At 44.1% G+C, this 24,443-nt stretch overlaps 1 protein-coding gene across 8 annotated transcripts in view; it reads right to left on the bottom strand.

Annotated features, from left to right (window-relative positions):
- The window catches only part of nav2a (neuron navigator 2a), a 143,329-nt gene that overhangs the window by 20,328 nt on the left and 98,558 nt on the right, over nt 1-24,443 (bottom strand). For 5 of the 8 annotated variants that reach the window (XM_088297331.1, XM_088297328.1, XM_088297329.1 and 2 more), the window contains 8 exons: nt 20,657-21,872; nt 19,402-19,511; nt 19,225-19,339; nt 17,315-17,719; nt 13,670-13,792; nt 2,031-2,160; nt 881-1,199; nt 113-782 (listed from right to left, as the gene is read on the bottom strand). In XM_088297331.1, coding sequence (XP_088153457.1) covers nt 113-782; nt 881-1,199; nt 2,031-2,160; nt 13,670-13,792; nt 17,315-17,719; nt 19,225-19,339; nt 19,402-19,511; nt 20,657-21,872 — 3,088 coding nt within the window. The remainder of the gene's footprint in view (nt 1-112; nt 783-880; nt 1,200-2,030; nt 2,161-13,669; nt 13,793-17,314; nt 17,720-19,224; nt 19,340-19,401; nt 19,512-20,656; nt 21,873-24,443) is intronic. The other 3 variants (XM_088297333.1, XM_088297334.1, XM_088297327.1) reach the window with 1 other exon arrangement.

Raw genomic sequence — 24,443 nt, forward strand, 5'->3', positions numbered from 1 at the left:
GTGTGAGGGCATATGAAACACGTCCATTAGTACTCGCTTCGATGGCAAGAACACAAGTAGCACCCACTTAGCGTGTAGGCCGGCAAGCGGACTCGTTTGCATGAGCGCTAACCTGCGTAGTGTGGGCGACGAAACCTGCTGTCTTCCAGTTAGAGGAACAGTTGCCGATCCTCCGCTCTTGAAGTTGTCAATCTCCGAGACGCCCTTCTCCCGATCGGTCTGATTGGCCAGCAGACCTGCGGAACCGTTGGCCTTGGCGATGCTGATTGCATTTTTCCCATGTGATGTGACTGAGAGTACGGCGGCTTCAATGCTGCTGGTGGACGAGCGGTTTCCGTTGCGGGCAGCCGACCCCGAGCGGCCGGGCCTGGGGAGGCTGCGGTACTGAAGGGTGGAGCGGGCGCTCGCAGGGAGGAAGCCGTCATCGTGATGGCCAAGCAGAATCCCCCCATCCTGCCCACTTGCCTTCAATCCTACCAGTGAGCGTACCCCAGATTTGGGAATTTTCCCAAGAGTAGCGGAGCCACTGGTGACGGTGGCGCCGCTGGCGGTTACCATGGCTACCATGCCATGGGCCTGTTTCTTGAAGCCAAATGTGCTTGTTGGTGTGCGGGAGGCATGTGTCTGGGGCTCAGGAAGCATGTGTGTGAGGGAACTGGGTGTGGATGTGTGGCCGGATTGTTTCTTTGCTTCATCCGCAGCGTCAGAGGATGAGTGATTAAGGCCGTTAGAACGTGGAGAGAGACGTCCCTTTTCGGAAACCTTGACATCATCTGTTTTACCTGCAAGACACACGGATAGATGGCATCCTTTTTAAAGTAGCCAGAAAATGAGTTGTTCGGCTAAACATTGAACAAAATATCAACACGAACTATGTTACCTGAACTGTGAGTTTTAACCGTGACAGCGCTCGCAGAGCATGGGTTACTCGTGCTTTTGGTCCGGGGGGGTGTCACCCCCACCTGTGTCCTCACGCCTCTCCTCCAGGACCCCGTATGGGACACGGAAGCCGTCTTCCTTCCCGATCCGCCCTTGTCTGACTCATCGCATATGTCCGAGGGGTTGCGACGGCTCCACTTGGAGCCCGGCTCCATTTTGACTCCGCTGTCCGACCCCCCGTCTGGCCTCTTCACCTCGTCTCCTGACCAGGCCTGGTGCACCGCTGTGGACACCGAGTGCTTCTCGGCATCTGTCACAGGCTGAGATCGCACACGTGTGTGTATGTCAGATTTGTGTAATGAGAAGACAAGTTCAGCTTGTGCACATGTTGGTCTAAAAAAAATAAATGAAAAATCAAGTCTTCCATCACTTCAATCATTCCTCGCTTTGTTTCGCTGAACCATAAACGCTTCGAGTAAATAACTTAAAAATAAGTCTCAAAAGGACTTTTACAATTGACTATTTTTTTTTTTTACATGCAAATAATAATTTCAAAGTACCATGTGAAAAATAAAAGCTCACATTTGTATCTTTTAATGAGCAAAGCCACTTTGGTTTTCTGAGTGAGTCATTGAAAACACAGCAGACCCCAATGGCGAAGGTCTGTGCAGTTGATTATACTCATATTTATGACTTCACATGTTTTTTTTTTTTTAAAGTAGGTGAGTCAGTGCTCGACTAGAAATGTCATCCAATTTGACTGAAGTTGGCCTCCTCTCTGTAGTCTTTAAGTCGGTCGGACGCTGAATTACAGCTGTTTGAGGAATGACAGCTGCTTTCAAGCTGCTCCTGCTGTTGCCGAGGCAACACTATGAAAAAGCAGTAGGCTGCCGCCTTAAAAGACGATTAAAAACACACCGTGCACGGCATGAAGCCAATGTGAAATACGCATTTCCAGATGAGGCCGACTACATCAACCTGTCGTGAATAGTTTTGCTTTCTCTTCAAAGCCTTGAGAAATAAAATCACTTTGCCTGGCCGCGCAGTCATCAAAGTGGTAAAAGTTCATCTGCTTTAAATGATTTAATGCTAATGTCAACATTAGCCGGGTCACCCTGGCAGTTCAATTATATTGTTATGAAAAAAGTTACCTGTGTGCTGAGGCCCTTGCGCTGTTTTGCAGGCGTGTTGGCGTACGAGGAGATGGAGGAGCTTGTGTTGATGTCATCTGTGTCGATGTTGTCGCTGATGCCGCTGCTCACCGAGCTGCTGTCATCCCAACTGGACAAACAACACACAGGAAATGGAAATTCTTAAAGCAAATAAGTCCGAATATCAAGGCTGGAAGACATTTTTAGATTTAGATTTAGTTTTAAGAGAGCCTCTCGAGCAAAAGAACCATTTGTGTATTCATGAATTCATAATCTAACATATTTGGTTATACAATAATTGCAAAACAGGAGGGCGAAAAGAATCTGGTGGCTCTGACTGCCTGGAGATTCTTTCTTCTTTCTTTGTTTGCAATCTAAATGACCTCCGCTTGGGTGCGCACACACACACAATCATGCGCACTGGCTGAATAGGGTTGTCTATCACATGAACAAAGGCTCACTGGAGGGGTGACATCATGGTGTGCGTGTGTGTGGGTGTGTGTGTGTGTGTGGGGGGGGGGGGGGTTTTGGGGGTGTGACAAACTCAAACAGACCCATCTGAACAGAGCAAACACACAAGGAGTTGATGCAGAATAAATGCATAAATGCGTGGGTGTGTGTGTGTGTGTGGGGGTGTGTGTGTGTGTGTGTGTGTGTGCGTGCTTGTAATAGTTTGGATTCGGTGGGGAACAGGAAGTCAGGCTGGTTGGCAAACATGACTTTGAAAGAATCAGAGGGAGGCCGATGATAATGATGATGGCCATTGAAGAGTTGACAGCTCCGGAGAACACACACAGCTTTTTATTAGTAATACAAACCTCCAGAGTGATGATTCATAAACAATTCGGGCTGCAACTAATAATTATTTTTTATCGTCCATTAATCTTTCAATCTTTTTTTCCATTAATAAATAAATCGGACAAAGAAAAGTTGAGATTTCCATCCCATTATTAAAAACAGGACATTACTTCAAATTAAGAGCAGAAAATGCACAAACAGAATAAATTGATGCAGGAACTTGTTTTGGTCCATAACATATCAGAAAATATGCACAACATGTTGATCAGTACGAATTTTATTAAGTAAAAGCGGATGTTTACGGATGTCTTATTTTGATTAAACACTTTTGAACACGATTAAATAAGATCAGTCTGCTTTCATGAAGGACTCGAGAAATCAGATAAATATTTACTGGTGAGAGGCTAAAATCTGAGGATAAGGGCACATTTATGTGAGGCAGTCTAAATAGTTGTTGAATAATTGCAGATTAATATAATATAATGGATATATGTAAAACATTTTAAATTAAAAAGGCATATATATATATATATATATATATATATATATATATATATAAAAAAGCACGCACACACACACTATATTTTAAGGCAAAACATTAGGTGCTGTGAACAATAATTTGGGCCGACTGAATGCTTGGAAAAGGTGGTTTCACCAACAGGACACAGTAAATCAAAGAAGAGCAGAGCAGCAATTCAACAACCTTTGGAGTTGAAAGCTTCCATGTATGCTGAAAGGTGCTTAGAGATTTAAAGCGCCCACAGCAGCCACAGGGGAAAGTCCCACACAGCAGAATGAAAAAGACATACACAAACCCATAAAGATCAAAACACTTCCTCAACACGACTGAATCAAAGACATAGCTAGAAAGACATTCCCTCTACAAATGACTACAACTCTTCAAATTAAGTCCCCCCACCCCCACCCCTCATGCAGACACCCACACATCTACCTGTTTGGGGTGCCTTGGTTGCCGTGGGAACCAGAACGCTGCAGGAAAGTGTCAAGCTGGACAGAATGCTTCATGACTCCATGCCGCTGAGAGACAAAAGTCTCACACGCTCTTCCTGAGCTCCAAGTGTCTCTTGTGCTTCCTCTCTCTCTCTCTCTCTCTATCTCTCTCTCCCTGTCTCTCTCTCTCTCTCTCTGTCTCTCTAACCTTGGCTGTGTTCCTAGATGGGCCTCCTTTGTCACTTGCTGCAATGATGCTTCATCCCTCGGGCACTGTTTGTTTCCCTCTGGACTATCAGGGAGATACTGTTGGGGGGGGGGCAGCGAGGGGAAGGACCTGCCCTGTTGCTCGTAACATGAGCCTCCCCCAGGACTGTTAACCGGTTCACTGCTGAGGTCGTGCCACTAATAGAGAACCACGACACACGCACACAAACACAGACCAAGCCCTGAATAAGCCGCTTCAGCCAAATTCAAATCAGACGGCAACACAAGTCAAAGCCACATGATCACAGAGTGAAATTGGAGGACAATCCCCATCCCGCTGTTGCCTCACTACATTTTCCTGCTCTGGTTTATGTGTGTGTGTTCAACTGTGCAATTTCCCAGACAGATCCACCCTGACATCTCTAATTAGAGATCGGACTAAACGGCGTGGCTCAGCCCACAGCCTCCTGCTGGCGAAGCTGCCCGCCAGTTGACAAGCAACCAAGCTCTTTACGGCCAATCACGAGAGACTGGGGCATTAACTGCAAACTGCTACTGGGAGGAAGAAACACTGGGAAGAAGAGGAAATGTTCTTATTGCTTTTCCATGACATGAATTCAATGTACAAGTTTCCTGAAATCACTAAAACTAATTAGAATTCCTTGTGAACGCTCAAAGAAGTACAAACATAAAGGTATAATTTTTTTTCTTGTTCCGTTCATTTTTCTAATGGCAACGCTATCAGTTAAGAATTTTAAACTCTAATTGATGTAATCCCGTCTCAAAGGGCAACGCTCAGACTGCAAGGTAAGACGCCCAACTCAGATTTGTCTTTTTTGTGACTTGTAATGCGGATGCCCACAAAACATGACGCCGCGCGACGCAGTGTTTACAGAATTAAATTTGGCCCTGTGTATCCGTCTCTGTTATTTCAAGGATTTTATGCCCACGTATCTTGATGAATTCTAAATCAATTTATCGGCATTGACTGTCTCCCGTTTTTTTCCATCTTTTCCATGGCTTTTCGCGCCTGCTTTGTCAAACAATTGTGACGTTAGTCACCTTCCAATGACCTGACGAGAGTGACTGGAGCAGTACTGCAGTTGTATCGGATGCATATCCAAGTTCAGTACGTTCACATACAAAAGAAGCCTGAGTTGAATTTGAAAATTTACTGCTCCAGATATGAAACGTGTGCGTATGTTTTTTATTTTTTAGATTTAATCATTTTGATTGTTAAAACGTTTCTAACAGTGACAGAAGTTCTCAAAAGTCAAAAGCACGAAGAGTACATAATTGGAAGACAAAAAGTTCTGATGACGATTTTACTCTGTGTCTTTTTAGAATGTGTTCTGCTTTCCGCCACGGGTCAAAGATCAGCGGACAAACCTTGAAGTGAGGAGCAGAGTGGGGGAGGCAGCTTGCCAGCCAATAGGAGTGCCATCGTGTGTTCTGAGAAAAAGACTATTTGTTTAACTTTTGGGGTATGTTTGTGTCCCGACAGGCTGTGGCCGGTTGGTCGGCACTGGCGCATTGTAACTCCCCTCTTGAAAAACCTTGTCCGAATCTGGCACATGTACACAGGAACCCAAATATGTGCATGGCCACAACAGAGCTGCAGACCAGAAGTAAGGGGATTTCCTGTGTTGGAGAGGCCTCTGCTGGTCCAAACTGCAGCTGGCCTGCATCACCTCAGATAACCGTCTGTGTGTACCCTTGGACGGACAGCGTGACAGACGGACAGGTATAAATGCAGGCAGGCTGGCAGACAAGCGGGAGTGAAAATCAAGTTGACAGCTGGGTTGGATACATTCTACAGAAATGGCATCGAAACTGATAAGCCAGTATCCAGACGTCTGCCAAAACATATTTGTGCCAGCTGAGACTGGGATGAGGGAAACCATTTTTCTATCCTCATTATGGTCACGGGTAATTGGCGCTTATCCCAGCTGACGTCATCCAGAGAGCAGTTTTCTAGATTTTTGACTCGCATGTAGGGCTGAGTACCGATTAAAATTTCCCAAATTGATTTGATTCGATAAACAAGGGCTCGATTAGATTCGATTTTTGATTCATTATTTTTTTTCATTAATCAAATAAGTGTGGAAAAAAATTGTAAAATAATTTGCCATGTTGCAATATTGCAAAAACATTTCACGGTGTTTAGTTGAGGGACAAAAACAGAAAAGCATAAAACAATGCTGAGTGCAGCAAGGGGCATATTGTTTATATGCAAATGAGCATACTGAGACAAAAAAAAGTTTTCAGCATCTGAACCAAGCACACCTGGCAGCAGGTGTGATGTAACTGATTGGTCTCATGTTACTTTTTAATTCTTCACGCTTCAATTTGTACTTGCGTACGGAAGGAGTACGTTCAAGAGGCGAGTGAGGGACAGCTAAGATGCGACCCGACACATTCTGGGCCTGCGACCAGGAGGTGTGTGGAATGAAAATGGCGCAGACGTCCCCGCACTGACGAGAAACGACAGGATTGGACTTCACACTCAGGAATGTCTGATCCCATTGTCTCCCTCTCTTTGAGAAAAAAAACATTTGCTATCTGCCTTCATGAGCTCGAGACCCTCCGCTAGCTTCCCTTTCACGCAGACTTCCTTCTGTCTTTTGCGTTTGCTCTGTTTGCTGTGTCAACACACTCATATTCAAACGACTCGCCCCGATCCACATTATAAACAAACGCTCCGCACGTGATGTGCATAAAACCGAATACACATGCACAACACTGAATCCACTGCCACGACAACAAAGGGACATTTAAAAAGCCAACTGGTACTCATGGAATTCCGTGGACGCACACGTTTTACTTTAAAACGCAGTGCACTCAAAACAGTCAAAAGCCGCCTGATCGCGAGATCGCTGCACATCTGTGATCCATAGTTTCGGGACTCCTGAGGGTCGAACAATAAATAATAAGCAGTTGCACTGGTGTTTAGCTGCAAGATAAAAACAAACGTCGTTCTTTCATGCGCATCTGCTTTCCATGGTTCACAAATAAAAAACACTCTCACGTCTTGCGTTTTTTTGTATTAGAAAATATTGGTATCCACTAAATAAAGACCACTTGCAGTGAAGCGCGCAACAAGCAACAATGAGATTACAGGAGAAACAATTATTCGGTTTCTACTTGGTGATTTGGTTTAGATTCTAATTCTGGCTGGTGACTTGGATGCCAATCTAAAATTCTGGAAAAGGTGGTGCACATTCTTGGACAACCACAAAGTCATGGAGGTTTTCCAGTCAGGTTTCAAGAAAATGCATAGCACAGACTCCGCCCTGTTATGAGTTTTGAATGATATCCTCCTGGCAAACGACACTGGAGACTATGTGTGTCGTGTCTTGTTAAATCTAACTGCAGCGGTGGACCACAGTAGTTTTCTGGCTCGTTTACAGCACCAAGTGGGCATTAGTGGAAACGCTCTAGAGTGGTTTTGATGCTATTTGACTGGCAGGACCTTTTGCGTTCGCCTATGTTTCTCAGAGTCCCGCTCTGCCCTTCTGTCATATGGTGTTCCACAAGGTTCCATTTTGGGGCCCTTGCTGTTTTCATTGTACTCGCTGCCCCTTTTTTCCATCCTACGAAAACATGGAATTTCCTCCCATTGCTATGCGGATGACAGTCAGATCCATGTCCCGATGAGCAAAAAAGACGCTTTCTCCTTGAGACCACTTTTGTCCTGTCGAGAGGAAATCAAAATCTGGATGTCACTTAATTTCTTAAATGTCAATGAAAAGAAGACAGAAGTGATGGTGTTTGGTTCTAGTGGCCTTTCTACTTTCAACCCTGTTCCACGTGCTGCTGGAGGTACCGAGGACTTAGCACAGCCTCAGGGGGGATCGCGGCTCTTCTGTTGCCGGTCGAGCTTCCATTAAATGTGAGGCAAGCCCCCTCTCTTTCCACTTTGAAAACCCGTTTGAAGACTTTTTTATTCTCTGTTCTGCTGTTCTCCTGGTATCTATTGTTTGTGTTCTAATTTCCTGCTAATTTATATTACATCGTATGGAAAGCGCTTCGGTCCTACTAAGTCCTTTCTTGCAAAATTTCTTTCTCGATAGCCTCGTGCTCACTCTATGCCGATAATGTGGTTTGAGTGGGTGTGTGGGAGAATAGTTAACGTTTGACCTGGCAGCCTTTACTGCAATCCATATCTCGAAGACGACTGAAGGCCGCAGCGCTTCAGGCACACACATGAACATACAGAATAGAAAATGCAGCTTAAGGCCACTTAATTGGGATTCAAAAAAGTAAAAATGCTTGAGTTGCTACATTGAATCCAGGCAGACCGCAAACAACGACACGGACTGGCTGTTCGTATCTCAGAACAAATATTAACATTCAAACTCAATGACGTAGAGTTGACCAATATATAATTTAAAAAAATGGCATCAATCTGCAATGACTTGAATAGTCACCACAATATGTCACGCTGTGTGCGTCATCATCGATGTGAACGCAAAGTATAGAGCAAACACTCCAACAAACTAGCCTGATCCTTTTCACTGCGAAATATTTCATTTGCTTCATAAATGGAAATCTACCGACCCAGATAATTATACCAGAAAACAACCCGTAAAATGCTACCGACTTCACCACAGGGGTAGTTTTAAATCAACTATTTAGTAATGTCAGGTTTTAAAATGGGAAGACGGAGTGGTGCCAACGATACTGGTAAGCCAACACTGACTAACTCGTCTAGCATTATTAACCAAAAACTAATCTAGAGAAAGCAAACAACTGAGCTCAGCACACACCCACTCACTGCTGAACGGGGCACGAGTGAGCAAGGCCTCCTGAAACAGCAGCTGGGGTCTGTATTGACAGGTTGTTGCTATTTCCAAGTCGGGCCTGGAGGGAAAGCCACACATACTGCAGTTATAGTTGGACTCCTGACTCCTGTTCTACAGGGAACAGGTTTGCTCGCTCATTAAAACAAGACTAGAGGGAAGAACGAGGTAGGCAGACAGATCCAAACTAAGGGCAAGAAAATTCTCTGGTGTACAAGAAGATGGGAAGATGGAGAGGTAAGAGAGGACAGATAGGCAGAGTGGAAAGAAGGTCAGCCTCTCTCTTCCTGTACCTGAGGCCAACAGGAGACATCCGGTACTCAAGTCCAGACCAGAGAGTCAACAAACTGAGGGAAGGGGAGTGTGTGTCGAAATCAGATATGAGGTGAAGACAACTTGACCAGGCCATGTGAAGGAAGACCTTAAAACATATTCCTATCCAAGGTTTGCACAATGCTGCTTTAATTATGTACTTTTTAGATTCAGTACTGCTTTGGAATAGCAAAGGCCGGCATTTCTGTAATAACGCCACCCTGAACTCATATTTAATTGCTAATTTAAGACGCGAACAAACCGCTAGGATTACGGCTTACACCGTCATTGTATGACATGACAAGTCTACGGCGTTAGTGGCTACTACTGGCTAGCAGCTAGCTTAGCATTTGCAAAAAGTGCTAGCTCCCTCCACCCCTCATCACTGGTTGCCGGCCCGCAAAAGTTCTGAATTTGTATGAACTAGTCCGCGGCGGAAAATAAGCTGGTCACCACTACAGTACAGGTTTCCGGAAATAGAACAGTTTTTAGTTCATACAATGCACAAGATTTGGTTTTCACTTAAATACTTTGTGACCGCATGTTGACACAAAGGCGGAACATACAGTGAAAACTTCCGCCGAAGCCAAACATAACATATACTGCATAATCTTCCCGTATTCTGTTGTGGTAGATTGCGCTCCCCCAAGATAGAAGGCCAGATGAGCCAAGCGTATCAAAGACGCTTCATGCACTTGTAAACTTGCATTATGTAACTGATGATAATGTAAGACAGTCCAGACTGAGGAAATTATTCCCATTGCAAAGCGGGAAACATCTGCCAGACAAATGATATTGAAGAAACCATGTTTGCCATGTTTCCAATGTACTGGTTTCCTCCCTGCGCTCTTTTTGACATAATTGTAAGCAACATTGCCATAATTTACTACTGCAAGCAAAACAAAACATTGATTGGCAAGAACAATCTGATGACATCATCTGTAGATGATATTTGTATGGATATTTGTGCGAGATTCCGTTTACTCTAATACAAGTTGTTTTGCAGGTGTTGAGGATAAAAGCTCCACGAGGGTGAGGAAAGGGAGCTATTGGCAGGCAACCTGCACGTCTGACAATGAACCATCATTCAAGAATTATAAACAGCCGTCCTACAATAAAATGACATGTGGGCAGACATAATAATGCCAACACACCTCACCGCAATGTTAACATTTTCAGCGAAAATAGCTTTTGAACTTTGAGGCAGCTAATGTGGGACATTTAGGTTAGCCTAAACATCTGCAATTTGTTAGATCTACTCCTGAGTCAAGATGTTAAGCAGTTCTGATTGGTTATATCGGTGGTGCGTCTGGTGTTTTGCACATTTTGTTCATTATATGATCGTGTAATTTCTCATTTTTAGTTAAACTTCATACAGCAACAGCTAAGAAAAAACAGTTTCATGCCACACTCTTTTTTATCTGCTCAACAAAGAGCCCTCAAATCAGATGAGACCGTTATAGATTCCTCTTTCTCTCCAGCTGCACAGATAAATGACTCCCTCTTTCTCCCTGTTCTCGCCTGACGGCAGGACTGCCAATGGTTCTGCGCCTCCATCCAGATGTCACCTGTCTGATATATGAAGCGGCGATCTCACCGTTGTTTCTTCTGTGACACCTCACCCGCACTTGTCTTATCATCTGTTCTTTGTCTTTCAACTTGCCACTGCCTCTCTTATCTCTGAATTCAGCCACTTGGACATCATGGTCATGGCTGTTAGTGTATAACTAAATGCAACTTTATTTATATAGCACATTTCACAACAGCTGGAGCTGTAACAAAGCGCTTTCCTGATTTTGTGATATAAATTAGCAGGAAATTAGAACACAAACTAAAACACATATATAATAGCAACAAGAAGAACAGCGGCACGGCGACAGTCTTATTTTGAGTCAAAAGCTAAAGAATAAAAATGTGTCCTCAAACGAGGCTCGTCTAACATTTAATGGGAGGTCATTCAATAGGCAAGGACCGGCAACAGAAAAGGCACGATCCCTCCCAGAAGCTGCACTTTAGCTTCGGCACCTACAGCAGCATTTGGTCTGCAGAACTGAGGCAGCGGTCAGGTGTCTAGGAGTGGCGAGGCCATTTAAAGATTGAAAGACGAACAGAAGTATCTTAAAATGAACTCTAAAGTGCACGGAGCCAGTGAAGAGAAGCCAAAATTGGGGTTATGTGCACCAGTTGGAGGCGCTGAAGGAAGGACTGGCTGACTCCAAAGTAAAGTTGCTTCTCCAATTAATCGCTCATTACTGTTAACTCTAATCTGGACTGGCAATATATGTCTGGTTTGTGAGATCATCACAGCACAGAATATAGTCTGCTCTTATAAAAACAAGCAACGGTCTCCTCATGGCGGGAGACCTCAGGCTACTCTCCATACTCTTCCACCATCTCCCACACAATTCTTCAAAGGAGAGCAACATAAAAAGGCATACCTCATGAGTTTATACCTCTTCAGTCTTTCACATCCCAGCTTTTCCCTGTTACCACAGGTGTGCTCCAGGGCTCTTCCCCGGGGCCCCTCTAAATCATCATTTCAGTCCCTACTGTCATTTTCTTCCCATAAATATTACATTTTGACTGTTATGTGGATGATATCCAGCTCTATCTTTAGAGTAAGCACCATTTCACCATCCCATCTCTTTTTCCACTCTTGTTGGAAACTGATTAAACAATTTAATAGTTCTCCTCAGGTTTTTTTCATCTTTCCCATAAATCACTCAATAATCTCAGACTGGTTCAGAAGTCGGCTCACCAAAACCCCGTCCTTACGCCACACCCCCCTTTGAAAATCACCCAATTTACGGTGAAAGCCATCCATCACCTCTTCCCTCCATACTTGTCCAACTTGGTCCAAGTTGCCACCCCTTCCTTCCCCTCAGATCCTCCTCCTCTCTTCATCTCACTCTCTCTTCCACCGGCCACATTTTGGAAAACAATGTTTTACAATGTTAGTTAGTGTAAAATTTGTTATTCAACAACGCAAAAGTTACTTTGTGCGGTTGTGATAAGTGAACAGGATTCACAATCAAATGTTCCAGGTGCTGCTTCATTAGTCCACATTGGGCTTTCGTGTGAAAGCTTAAAGGGTTTTCAAACACTCTGCACTGCGAAGGCATGCCCTTTGAAGCCTGTGCCCTCCTCATCCAGGGGTCAACAAGGTCTTTGCCCCACTACCATAGCAACACCGGACACCTTTCCCCTCCCCCACATCGCGGGAGACCACATAAAAAAATTAAAAGGTTCCACACAAGTACCACACCTAGTCAGTAAATATGGGATGGAGAGACACGACACAGAAGCTCAGAACCTTCTTCACAACTACAAAACACGAACTGTAGGAAAAACTGAATTTCACAGTCCAACAATTTAAACTGGAGCGTTATATCCTTTATAACAGAAAACAGTCCATCTTTTGCTATCCTAGTTTCTGTTTAGAGTGCCAATGCATTCCCAAAGCTTCCAAATGAATCCGATTCCTGCAACAGATCAACACATTCATGCATTCTTTCAAGAGGGAAGAAAGGTAACCTCTTCGACTGCTGCTTTGGTTCATGATAGGGGGAGAGACCCCTCCCCTTAGCTTCTATGAAAACACACAGCTTGGTCAATTAGCCTTCACAGCAACATGAAAGCATAAATTTAACGAGTTAAAAAAAAACGTTAGTCTGACTTGTAGTTTTATACCATAATTGCTTTCTATGCCTTCCTCTTGTTATCACTTCTTAGATGAAGATGACAGAAAGATGAAGGCTGCATGAGAAGTCAGAGAAGCTCCTAGCAAGGAGGGCGGGCGAGATGAAAGGTGAGCTGTGGGCCACTTTGTGTTGTGGCTCAACCATGGACTGGAGGAGTTTACCGCCAAGTGTTTAAGTGTGCGTCCGTGTGTTTGTGTGTAGAAGGGTAAAAGGCAGCTCACAGGGCAGAGGTTAAAAGTCACAAAGACAGGAAATTAGCCACACCTGAGGATTTATAGAGAGGGGGAGGGGCAACTTGCAACACCTGAAACCATGACCAGAAAACATTGCCTTCGCCAGAATACAAAACAGTTTGTTTGGAAAAGTACATTATCAAGTACATTTAATAATAAACATTCTGTGTGGATGTTTTTCTCTTTTATTAATGCCTGTGATGTATGAAATGGCAGCGAGCTTAGTTGAGAACACAAACTGAAACCCAGGCCAGACTGCTGGCCTGACACAGCTTAAAAGTAACAACTCGCCTTAGCAGCACCTCGAAAGTTTAACCAATTACCACGGGTGATGACTTTGCACTGTCTAGACATCACTGTGTCGCTGCTAGGCAACCAGCAGAGACATCCCTCTTTGTGGTAAGACTAATCAAACTAACACAATTCTTGTGACTTGAGGAGCATCTCACAATCAGAATTAGAATGCCCTTTATAGTCGGCACTCAAATCAGCTGCTGGGTAGGTGGTTAAAAAAAATAGACAGGGTCCATCCTTGGCAGACCCCGTTTTAACAAGTCATATCTCAGTGCGAGAATCACGTTCTAAATATTATATGAACAAAAAGCAATCGGTCTGACGGGATGATGTCGACCTACCTGTCAGCATCTCCCTGGCCAGACGACGCGTTTCGATGCAACGTCTCTCGAACGGCGGACATGCTGTCAGGCAGTCGGTTTAAGCGCCGCGTGTAGAGTCCCAAACCTCCATCCGTCATGTAGCTGCAAAAGGCACACAAAATCCCATTCAACAGACTTTCAGAGTACACTTTGAAGACTTTGATGTGGGGTTGAGCATTCCAATTCTTCTTGTTTTCACTACTTATGTTACATTTGGGGCCTCAGCGACAGTAAAAAGAACAAACAGTCAAGTGAAGTGAATATACATTTCTCAAGTGGCTGGCAGAAAACAACAGTGGTCTGTCAATGAGATCTGGTCCATTTTGGAATATTTGAATGCAGCTAAAAATAAAAAAAAACGGTACAGTCAGCCCAACTGTAGATAATCAAGGCATTCATTTCATGTGAAGGATTTGAATTTGATCTTTTGGTTGTACAAGTTGGAGGGTGACCGTTAGCAGCGCTTACACAAACATTCCCACTCAAACTAAAACAACATTGACCCTACCCCCAAATATTGACCCATTTAGGAGACTCCTAATGGAGCTAAATATTGACCCATTTCTCCCAGGTGTAACTCAATAAAATGTTTGCTGATTTAAATCGACGCCTGACCGTTGGGTGGCTGAATGCTTTCTGTGTGGGACTGTGATGAGCTTGTTTTTACAGTTAAGTGAGGAGAAAAATAATCCCAGCGAGATTTTAAACACAAGAACCATTTCTGGTTCATCTCAGTGTGAGAGTACTCAACACGTACAGTACACAGATAAAATTAAAATACAGTCCGCATCTGAACTGCTCGGACAGAAATTAGACAACAAAGGATCGTATATCAAAGTCGATCCAAATAAACCATTTGCAGCAAACGTCAATCATAATTTCACATTTGTTGATTGAACAAAGTGAATCCAAATATTATTTCATTTAACCACTCCAATTTCTTATTATATGTAATTTTGCAACAGAGCATGACAATTTCTGAGTGCAAACAAACAGGTTTGTATTCCTTTTTGACTGCTGACAAAAAATATTACCTCGAGAAACAATAATAGGACACTAATATGAAAGCACACCACTTATTGTGCTGACTATTTGATCTTGGGAAAAAAAACATAATGCTCGAACATTAAGAATAATGTCAGCTACACAACCACATAAATACACGTACACGCGCGCACACACGCACACGCTTCTTCCAGGTCTCAGAAACCTGTTAACCTGTAACCGACTCCATGAGCAACGTGCCTAAACAAGACAGTTTATGGGCTGACTCAGCAGTACCTCTCCAAAACAAAGCTGTTAATTCAACACAAAGTAACCCAAGTTGGCATCATGATAATCAATACGCACCTTTCAGCCTCAAACATAGTTAGTCCAAATCAAGATAAACACGTCCAAGTTACTGTAATCTCCAAATCAAAAGTTGTGCCTGTTATGGATTCTGCCCTTCAATTCGATCTATCATTCTTTGCACAAACACAGCAGGTGAAGGCAAAGTGGCTCAGGGTGCTTTCACAAGTGAGTGCACAAGCGGCTAGTTCAACTCTGTGTGTCCATGTGCAGGCTGCGAGCTAAGTGTTGGTATGCAGCCACACATGCCCTGGTGTCTGTCTACGAAAGGTGGTGGGCGGGGGGTTGAGTGGGGGGGGGGCGGTGTGAGAGAGAGAGAGAGAGGGGGGGGGGGGGGGGGGAGGGGGTAAGGGATCATAGAGGTTGATCAAGCAACTTAGCCCTGAGCTAAAAAGGTTTATTTATTTATTTATTTATTTTTTTTGGTTGGGGGGGGGGCGTTCGTCAAAGGGCCAGAAAGAAGAGCTGGGAGGAGGGAGATGATTTATATGGAGTGTTATCAGTCAAGTTGTGTGCAATACACGATGTAGACAATACAAAATAAATTCAGGTATTCGTACTGTGCCTCTCACGGGCTGCTTTTACAATGCGTCGGGAGAAAAATAAATATTGGCTCATCTCTTTCCGTTAAGACACTGCAAATAATAGATTATCAAATTAATCTTTGTCTATTTTGATAATCGATTAATCGTTTAGAGATCTTTTAACTTAAAATTTTCCATTTCCTCTGAATTTTAGCCTATCAAAAGGAGATATTGATACATTTCTGTGGGCCAGAATGACAGCAGGTTGATTATTTTTGTGTTGAATCGAAAGAAGGCATTTGCAAACGTCAAATTGAAAAAGAAAATCAAAATTTTTAATAAAATAAAAGTAAAAAAATTTTTTTTTGACCTGATTCATCCATTAAACAAAAAAGTAATCAACACAATCAATTATTAAAATAATCATTAGTCGCTACAATGTTCTAAACTCTATAACATTTGTCCAGATGACTTACAATTTGAGGACAAGCATTATGTTATCGACAAAACTGCCACACACCGATTTGCTAAAACGTCTTCTTAGTTATTGTTCCTGTCCATACAAACTAAAATAGTCATAGGGCAGTATCGTAAATAATTTGCATCAGAATTGCACTTGAAGTATGTTACGAGGAAGGCACGAGTTATAAAGAGATATCCTGTACAGTCATAATCCAAAGGTTATCTCCTCCTTCCCGGGTAAACATGCCACCTCAGTGCAGAGGAACCAGTTAGTGGATGCTACCGTGCTTGTGAAATTGGTAACCGCTAAACAGCCTCCAGGCTGTAAGGGGGTGGCGGCATCCATCAGTCTGTGTCTATTCAAAGTGTCAAAGCCTCAAGGCAAAGCCACCCACCAAACAGACGCTCTGTACAGGTACACACATTGAGTTACCTGGTGCATGAAATGCACTTTATAAGTAAATCTGCCTTGAGACAAATAAACAGCGCACCAGTGAGCATCACTGCCATCAAAGAACAAAGGAGCGGGACAGCTTTGTAAAAAGTTATATATCTTTGGAAGCTATTGCAGCAGTGCACTCTGTAGTAGATTGTGAATTAGGTCTGTGCAGTCGCATTCACCACAGTTCATACGATTTGTTTTCTCCCGTCAAATGTCAACAATTGACTACAGTCATTTTTGACTGACAGATAGGTGCAGTATTCTTATACATGCCTGCCTGTTATCTTGGTTGCAACACCACTGTCAAGAATCAATAAAATTGGACACTATGTAGGCAAATTGTTTTCCCCCAATACATACGCATTGTCTTTCAAACACTTTTAAAATCATGTTCTCCAAAATAATATTCTTGCACTGTATATTCTCTTCTATTTTTCTTTTAAACGTATATATTTGTAACCATTGTGCTTTTAAAGATGTAAACAACATTGAGTATGAAATGAACTGTATAAATAAAGCAGCCTTGCCTTGTAACTCATTAACCTGCGCTGCTGTATTGAAATCTACCATTACTGGATATTTTTACAGCTGTGCTAGTAGTGTTAGTGGCTGCTTGTTCCAACACGGACACTTGACTTGAGGAAGATAAACAGTATGTCTGCCTTTTTTGGGGATTGGATACTTGTGGGATCTCAGTGATAAAGCATGAATGGATCTGTATCAGGTAGCAATTGGATCAGCAGGCAGAAACGGTGAGCAAAGTATATCACTGCCCCCTGCTGGCAACTGGTATAATCACACGCTTCTTTCGTCAGCAAGAATTTCTTCCTTTGTAAATCTACTCACCCACTCGTGACATCATCAGTGCGTGATGCATTCTTGCTCAGAACATCTCCATCGCTCATGTATCCAGTGACCTCCATGGCGAGCCCATCAAGGTCTACGTCCTCCCCGGGTCTATCGCCAAGGTCCCCGCCGCAGAGGCCCCCGCTCCGGCCAGCCAGCTGCCGTCTGAGGTGCCCTGGGTACAAGTAGCGTCCTGCTTGGCCACCTGCAACGCGGCCAGCGTATCCATTCCCTGTAGAAGGGGCATCACCCGCTTGAAGACGAGGGCTGGACTGACCCAGTCGCCACGAGGATAAGGAGGGCCTGGCGGAGGTCAGGCTGAATATGCTTCGCCCCCCTCCACTGCTGTTGCTGCCACTGCTGATGTCTGTGGTGACACTGCTGTCGAAAGTGGTTTCCAAGGTGCTGAGGAGGCAGTAGCAACGATTGAATAAAAATTGTTTTCGCAATGATAGACACATAATTTAATTTTTCCATACAGTATATAAATCCCACTGTATAAAGGTGCGACGGATTAATTAATGTATTAATTTTCCCACATTCCAAAGACATGCGTGGAAAATTAATGGGACACTCTAAATTGGCCCTCGATGTGATTGTGAGTGTAAATTGTTGTTCATCTATGTGTGTCCTGTGATTGGCTGGCAACCAGCCCAGGGTGTACATCGCCTATTGGACACTACTGTAAATGTTGGCAAAATACATGCCCTTAATATACAGTGTTTTATTTTATTTAATACATTTCTCAATGCATGTATAAAAAAAAAATCCACTATTCAACAACAGCATTTGAAGCAAACAACATAAAAAATAACCAGATACTTTGCTTTTTGCTTCCCAGTGCAAAGGGCTCTCTTAAAATAAAAATAAAAATGACCATTCAATGTGGCACAAAATCAATATTAAGAGCAAGAACTCATTTTGTGTATTTTATTTCACAAGAATGAATTCCCACAAATTTTAATATTATTGAGATTCATCCTGCATGTAATTCTAAATCTGAAAAAAATATTTAAGCCTACTCAAGCTGTAGCGCAGTGCAGCATAAGCATTGGTGCAAGCGCAACTAAGCCATGTCTGCCATCTTGTGGTGGATGGCGAAAAGACGACTTAAGTGGTTTAATAAACCCTAAATATTCGACAAAAATGCTGACAAACCTCTAACATACATTTTTATTGTATTTTGGGTTCCACAGTAGTTGACGAAGCATTAATATAAGTCTTGAAATAAATGACACACAATTTTCTAATTTTTGGAGATACAACTTCTTCCGCGTGTCCTTTCGGCGTGTCCCATTACGGGCCGCCACAGCGTGTCATTCTTTTGCCAGAATAGTTCTTAATTTCCGTGAATAGTTATATTGCTGTATCAGCTCCAATAACAACGTAACTCTTCCTTAGCTCGGGATCATGTCTGAGCTAAGTGGTCGAACTTTTTATATTCTCCAAAAACACTGTAAACCAAACCAGCACTAAACTCAATCTGGACAGCTGCGTCAACACAGAGATGTAAGGCCAGAGCAGAGGTCGAGAGTCTGCGGCAGAAAATGAGATTAGAGCTAAACCTTGAATCAAAGACAGCATGAAAGACATGCCTGGCGATCAAAGTCAAAGGTTCTTTCAGAAGAAGGCCGAAAGAACAGACACGAAAATCTAATACCTGTAAACCAGACAGTCTGTTGACCATGAAGTCAATCAGTCACTCCCTCAAACCCGTCACCTTACACGTAAGGCGCTGTTATTATTCAGAATACGATCAAGTGCATAATTGCACAATTAGTTTTTTTTTTTGTAATTGTCACCAGTAACTACAAAAAAAAAATACAATTGAATAAAAGCTTATTACTTATCCTAACAATACCCTGTAAACCTCGGATTTGTCACCTCATTAAAAACTCGCAGTGGCATACCTGTGTGTGACCTGAGTTCCTCGCAGGCTGGACATGGTCTCCTCCAAATTCTGCCGCAGGTCCGCAATGTTTTTAACAGTCCGCAACCGCCTTGTCTCTGGGTCTTCACCTGTAGCTAACAAGCACAGCACATCTAGATTCCAAAACAAAAGTGCTGCGGTGAAAGTGCTCACCAACCAGAAAGGTCCTCAACAGAGGGCTGGTTGTTCTTGCTGAAGTTAACATCGCCGCCTCTCGCTACTGAGCTGGACTCGTTACTCACGACTCCCTCGCCGTCAGTTTGGGATCTACGGGAACATGTGGAATCAAATGCACAAAATCTAGGATTCGGAATTACTGTGCATATGAGACGCCGGTATTTCACTAAAGAGGGATAAACCTGATTACGAAATAAATCTGCTGCGTTTCCCGTCTTGTGACCGGGGTCCAATATGAGACGCTTAGTCCCAAATGGCAGTCAAGTGTATCTCTGATTGATGCATCAAACCTTTGACTTTCACAAGCAGCTTAGGGGCTAATTATTCTTTCACTCGGGATGTTTGAATGACTTCATCACACATGGCTGCTAATCCCCCAAAGTGTGAAACCATCACAAAAATGGGATATAAAATGTGGAAGCCACACGAGTATTGATATTGTTCATTGTTGTTGTGACAATGAAGGTCAATAAATAGGATTCATGGATTGAATTAATTTCCAAAGAAAAGAAAAAAACATTTTCACTATAATGAGTTTTAGTTATGTACAGAGCTGGGCACTTGACCTGGGTAGCCTTCCGGCCTCGACCCTCCGGCCTCGACCTTCCGGCCTCGACCTTCCGGCCTCGACCCTCCGGCCTCGACCTTCCGGCCTCGACCCTCCGGCCTTATTCATAAAAATTGTCGGCCCCCATTTTGTCACTTGCAGTACACTGAAAATGACATCACAGTTGCTCAGGGCTCAGCTAATCACGGTTCAGTTTCAGGAAATAGGTGTGCCGTGATTGGTCGTGGAGCCCTGAGCAATTGGGATGTCATTTTCAGTGGACAGAAGTGACAAAATATTCATCAGAATGCCATGTTTGAACTATTGCAAAGATTTTTTGGGGGGGATTTGACTTCCCCTTCATCTAAAATAACCTTGGTCACACATTTGTGCACGAGCCTTTTGGGAGTACAAGGGTCAGAGTAATGGTGCTCAAGTTTTGTTGTCTCATTCATAAACAGCTTGTTCAAACCAACAAATCTTCTGAGTGAACGCAATAAATGGAATCTCAGTTCAGCTGAACCCAGCTGCACCACCCACCACGGCGCAAACCACCCGTTCCGTATCCAACTGTGTGTGCCAGCTAAAGTCCCAAAACTGCTAAGACCGCCAATGCTCATATTTACACATGCACCAGACTTAGCAGGACACAAATTTCGAGGCCAGAGTGTCCCTTGTATGAGCTCACCTGTACATGAAAGGTGCCACGGTGGCCATGTTGGGGTGGCTGTGGTGCTGTTGGGTCTGAGGTAGCTGCACGCTGACCGTGTTGCTGGCCGTGCTCTGTGTGTTGCTTCCTCCTAGCGCAGGTGTCGAGCCAGTCTTCCCTTCTGTAGCATGCAGGTTAGAGGTAGCACTTTTGCTGTCTTTTTCCGAATGACCTCGGTGCATGGCTGGACCAGCGCCGAGCCTCATGCTCCGTGGTCTCTCCCCGGCCTCTTTTGTCCCGACTGAAGAGGCTTTCCCCCCACTTCCTGGGATTTTGCCTCCTGGCTTTGGTATTCCGCTGTGTGCAGAGCTGGAGCTCTCCTTTTTGGCCACTTTACCCCCTTTCGGAATGAAGCTGGCAATTTTTGAGGTCTTTTTGTTCGAGCTGTCCATGTCTCCTCCAACAGGTGCAAGTTCCTCTTTCGGTTCCTCTCCCCTGAGTTCTGTCCTGTCCTGCATGGAGAGACGTTTCCCGACTTCCTTCCCTTTCTCTTTCTCCTTCCCCCGCTCCTTGTCCTTTTCAGGGCCTTTGGCGGAGCTCTTTTTGGCAGTCAGAGCCCTGCTGAAAGTGCGCTGGGCAATGCCTCTCAAGGCAATTTTGGGGCTGCTGGCAGTAGTGGCGACATTAGTACCTGCTGAGGGAGCGGCTCCATTAGAGGTTCCATTCATTCCGGGGCGGAGGTTACCGTCACCTACCTCAAGGGGGTCAGTGTTTGAGCCAGTCTCAGCTCTCTCCACCTGCCCGGCTACAAGCTGCATGCCGGGTGCAGCATTGTCACTCTGGGCACTTACTCCATTGGAGGAAGAGGAGGAGGAGGATTTAGAGCCTCCCTTGCTGTTAAAGAGCTTAAGCTTCTCTAGCATTGACTTTTGCGTGACAACTTTAGGAGGAGGTTCAGATCCCAAAGTAGCCTTGCAGGAGGTCTCCTTTTCCTGCTTTGTTGATTGCATGACAGACGGGGGGCTGCTAATGGAGGAGGGAGCTTGAGAGGCGTGCTTGGAGCTCATGGACTTGCTCCTCCAGGGTTTGCTGTTGCTGCTGGGGTGAGGAATGGCGGTTGAGGATGCTGAAGAGGTGGGCAGAATGAGGGCGGAGGTGGTGGGGATGCTGGTTGAGGAGCTGACAGTCACGGAAGGCAATGCCACATTCTCATTTGTTATCAGCGAAGGCTGTGAGGCCATGCCCTCCGAGGAATCTGAAAAAACAAACGTGTAACTCATAAATATAGACAGGTGGAGCTGTGGAGGATTTACATTGGAAGAATAAGTGCGGATGCGATCCTCACGAGACGAAACCAGATGCTGAAGGACAGTTTTATTTCACCCCACTCGTACTAGCCTTATAAGGTGTGGAGGTGCCCTGAGCTGGTGCTGCCAAATATGCCATTATTTTCCTTTGAGCAAGCCACCAAAACTGTTAACCCTCCCTTTACACTAACAATGACAGTATCCCATCACAAATTGTTTAAAAACACAATGAAGAGCAGTCTCAAGTGCTTTCAAGTCTGGCCAAGCAGGCTGAGTCGGAAAGCAGCCTTGCCGTCCCCTCACCAGGCTTGCACTTATATGGACTGCTTTTGTTAAGCATCTCTCCGTGCTCTGTTCGGTTTGCGCCCGATCATTTTAAAAATCTTAAGAAGATTAAAAGGACTTTCGGAAGAATGGAAAACTTTGAAATGAGTCGTGTTTATAGTGTAAACAAAGTCCAAAGTCCTGTCAACTGCTGTTGTAAATTTATCCTCTAGGAAAGAAAGATCTGCGTTACTGGATGTGGAGGGGGGGGACGGGGAGGGGGGGGGGAGGGGGGGCTACAACTCAGCTGCTCAACTTACCCACAACTGCCAGAATAAGAAAATAGCTGCAATCTCTTGGCTGAGACAACGAAGGTGTCCTGAGGCCTGCGCATGTCGTCGCTATGTGTGTGCAAAGCTGAGCTACGAGTGGCAGCAACATTTGAATATTCAAACACCAACGGAAAGCCAGAGAGAGGGAGTGCTGACTATAATCATTCAAAACAGCTGCAGCGCAGTATGCAGCAGGCTGTGGGTCTCGTTTGACGTGAATACAATTAAGTCAGCATTTGTACAGCGCACTAAACACTCGGCTTATTTCTTTACCTGCTCTTCACCTTACTCTCTTTTTATTTTTTACATTACTTTCATTCGCTCGAATTGGAAATAGGCACCCACTTAGAATCTTTCCCCCCATTGTCTGTTTAGCGTTTAGTGAGAACAGCCCAGAACAATGCAGCCATTAGGAAGTGTTTAGGGCCCAATTAGCCATGCTAGCAGTTAGCGTTAGTGAAAGTGGGTCAGGTTGCTAATCGGTGACATCCCACTGGAAGCAGCTGAATGAGAGGAGCACAAGCTGTGATTACGGAGCAGGCAGAGAGGAATACAAGGCAGTGGAAAGCCAGGTTCGGATGAGTGAAACTTTGATGTGGGTCAAATGGCTCGGTCTGCGCGCTCCATGAATGGGCTGATTTTGGAGCCGGAGTCACGGAGGAACTGTGGACATTGGGCGAAATGGCCGAAGCCAATGTCAAGGATCGCTCCAGTTAAGCAGCCAAGTATAGACAACAACACGCTTGGTCAAACGCGTATTGCATCAGAAACTGAAGCAAAAGTCAATGCCAGTGTGGATTAAAGTTTCCGGATAGGGGTCACGTGACACAAGACAACTATGGCAGTCGTGATGTGAATTATTCAATAAAATATTTGGTTGATCCCATAAAGTTTACTATCAATGGGAGGCCTAAGCAAGCTGTTTGTTTTGACAAACCAGCTTTCTATTACAAGCATAAATAAGTGTGAGGAAGCACTCGCCCGCGCCCCCCTAAAAAGAAAAACAAACAAAGAATAGCTCTAACATGCCCTAAGAATGTGTCTGTGACCTAATGACCCCGGGAAGCTTTGGGGCAAATGCTCGAAATAAACAGCTCACTGCGCAAAGACATGTTGAAAGAATTTCAACTCAACGGGTTGAATACAGCAATCATTAGAAATTAAAAGAAAGCATTCACATCCCAACATTTTGGGAAAGACGACATTTCAAAGCACCTTTCTCTGAGTACTTGTCTCACGCACTGTGTTTCCGTGTGTTAAAAGCATGTCATTTCATCTCAGGGTCAAAATGTGCATGCATGTGAATGTTATCTGTGAGGATTCACCGTGCTGTGTCCAGCGACTTCATACACTTGAATGTGTTTAATCTCCAAACCGTAACAAGGTTGGTGGCCTCGGAACAGTGACCAGTTGTTGTCAGCAATAAATGCATTAGTGTCAGCATCAGCTGACGTCAGTGGCGGCCCGGCTCCGCTCGCGGACGCGCTGGTCACTCCTGACAAACGGTAAACTACGGACTTTCAGTCATTTGCTGACCAACGCTGGTCAAAAAATTTCAGACACACTAATCACAAACAAGAAGCGGAGAAGATTTTTCACAAAATTAATCGATAAGAATAATCGACAACTAGTATATAATCAAGTTAATTGACAGCTATTTTGATCATCGTATAGAGTAATACATCTAAATTAAATTAATTCTCTAATCTCAACCTCCCCCTTAATTCTGTGATTTTAAAGGGGAAGTCAACCTAAGAATTTATTCGCAAAAAAAATTTCGAACTTCCTTCACTGGTTTAAACATGGCATTGTGATGCATATTGCATTTCTGGAATATAAGTTAAAATCCACCAGTTTTTACCCACCTCACGGAGCGGCCATTTTGTCAATTAAGTCGACTTAAAATGACATCACAGTTGCTCA

This window comes from Idiotropiscis lumnitzeri, chromosome 5 (genome assembly GCF_059441095.1).
Source record: "Idiotropiscis lumnitzeri isolate Australia: NSW breed Sydney's pygmy pipehorse chromosome 5, RoL_Ilum_1.0, whole genome shotgun sequence".
NCBI classification, from domain to species: Eukaryota; Metazoa; Chordata; class Actinopteri; order Syngnathiformes; family Syngnathidae; genus Idiotropiscis; species Idiotropiscis lumnitzeri.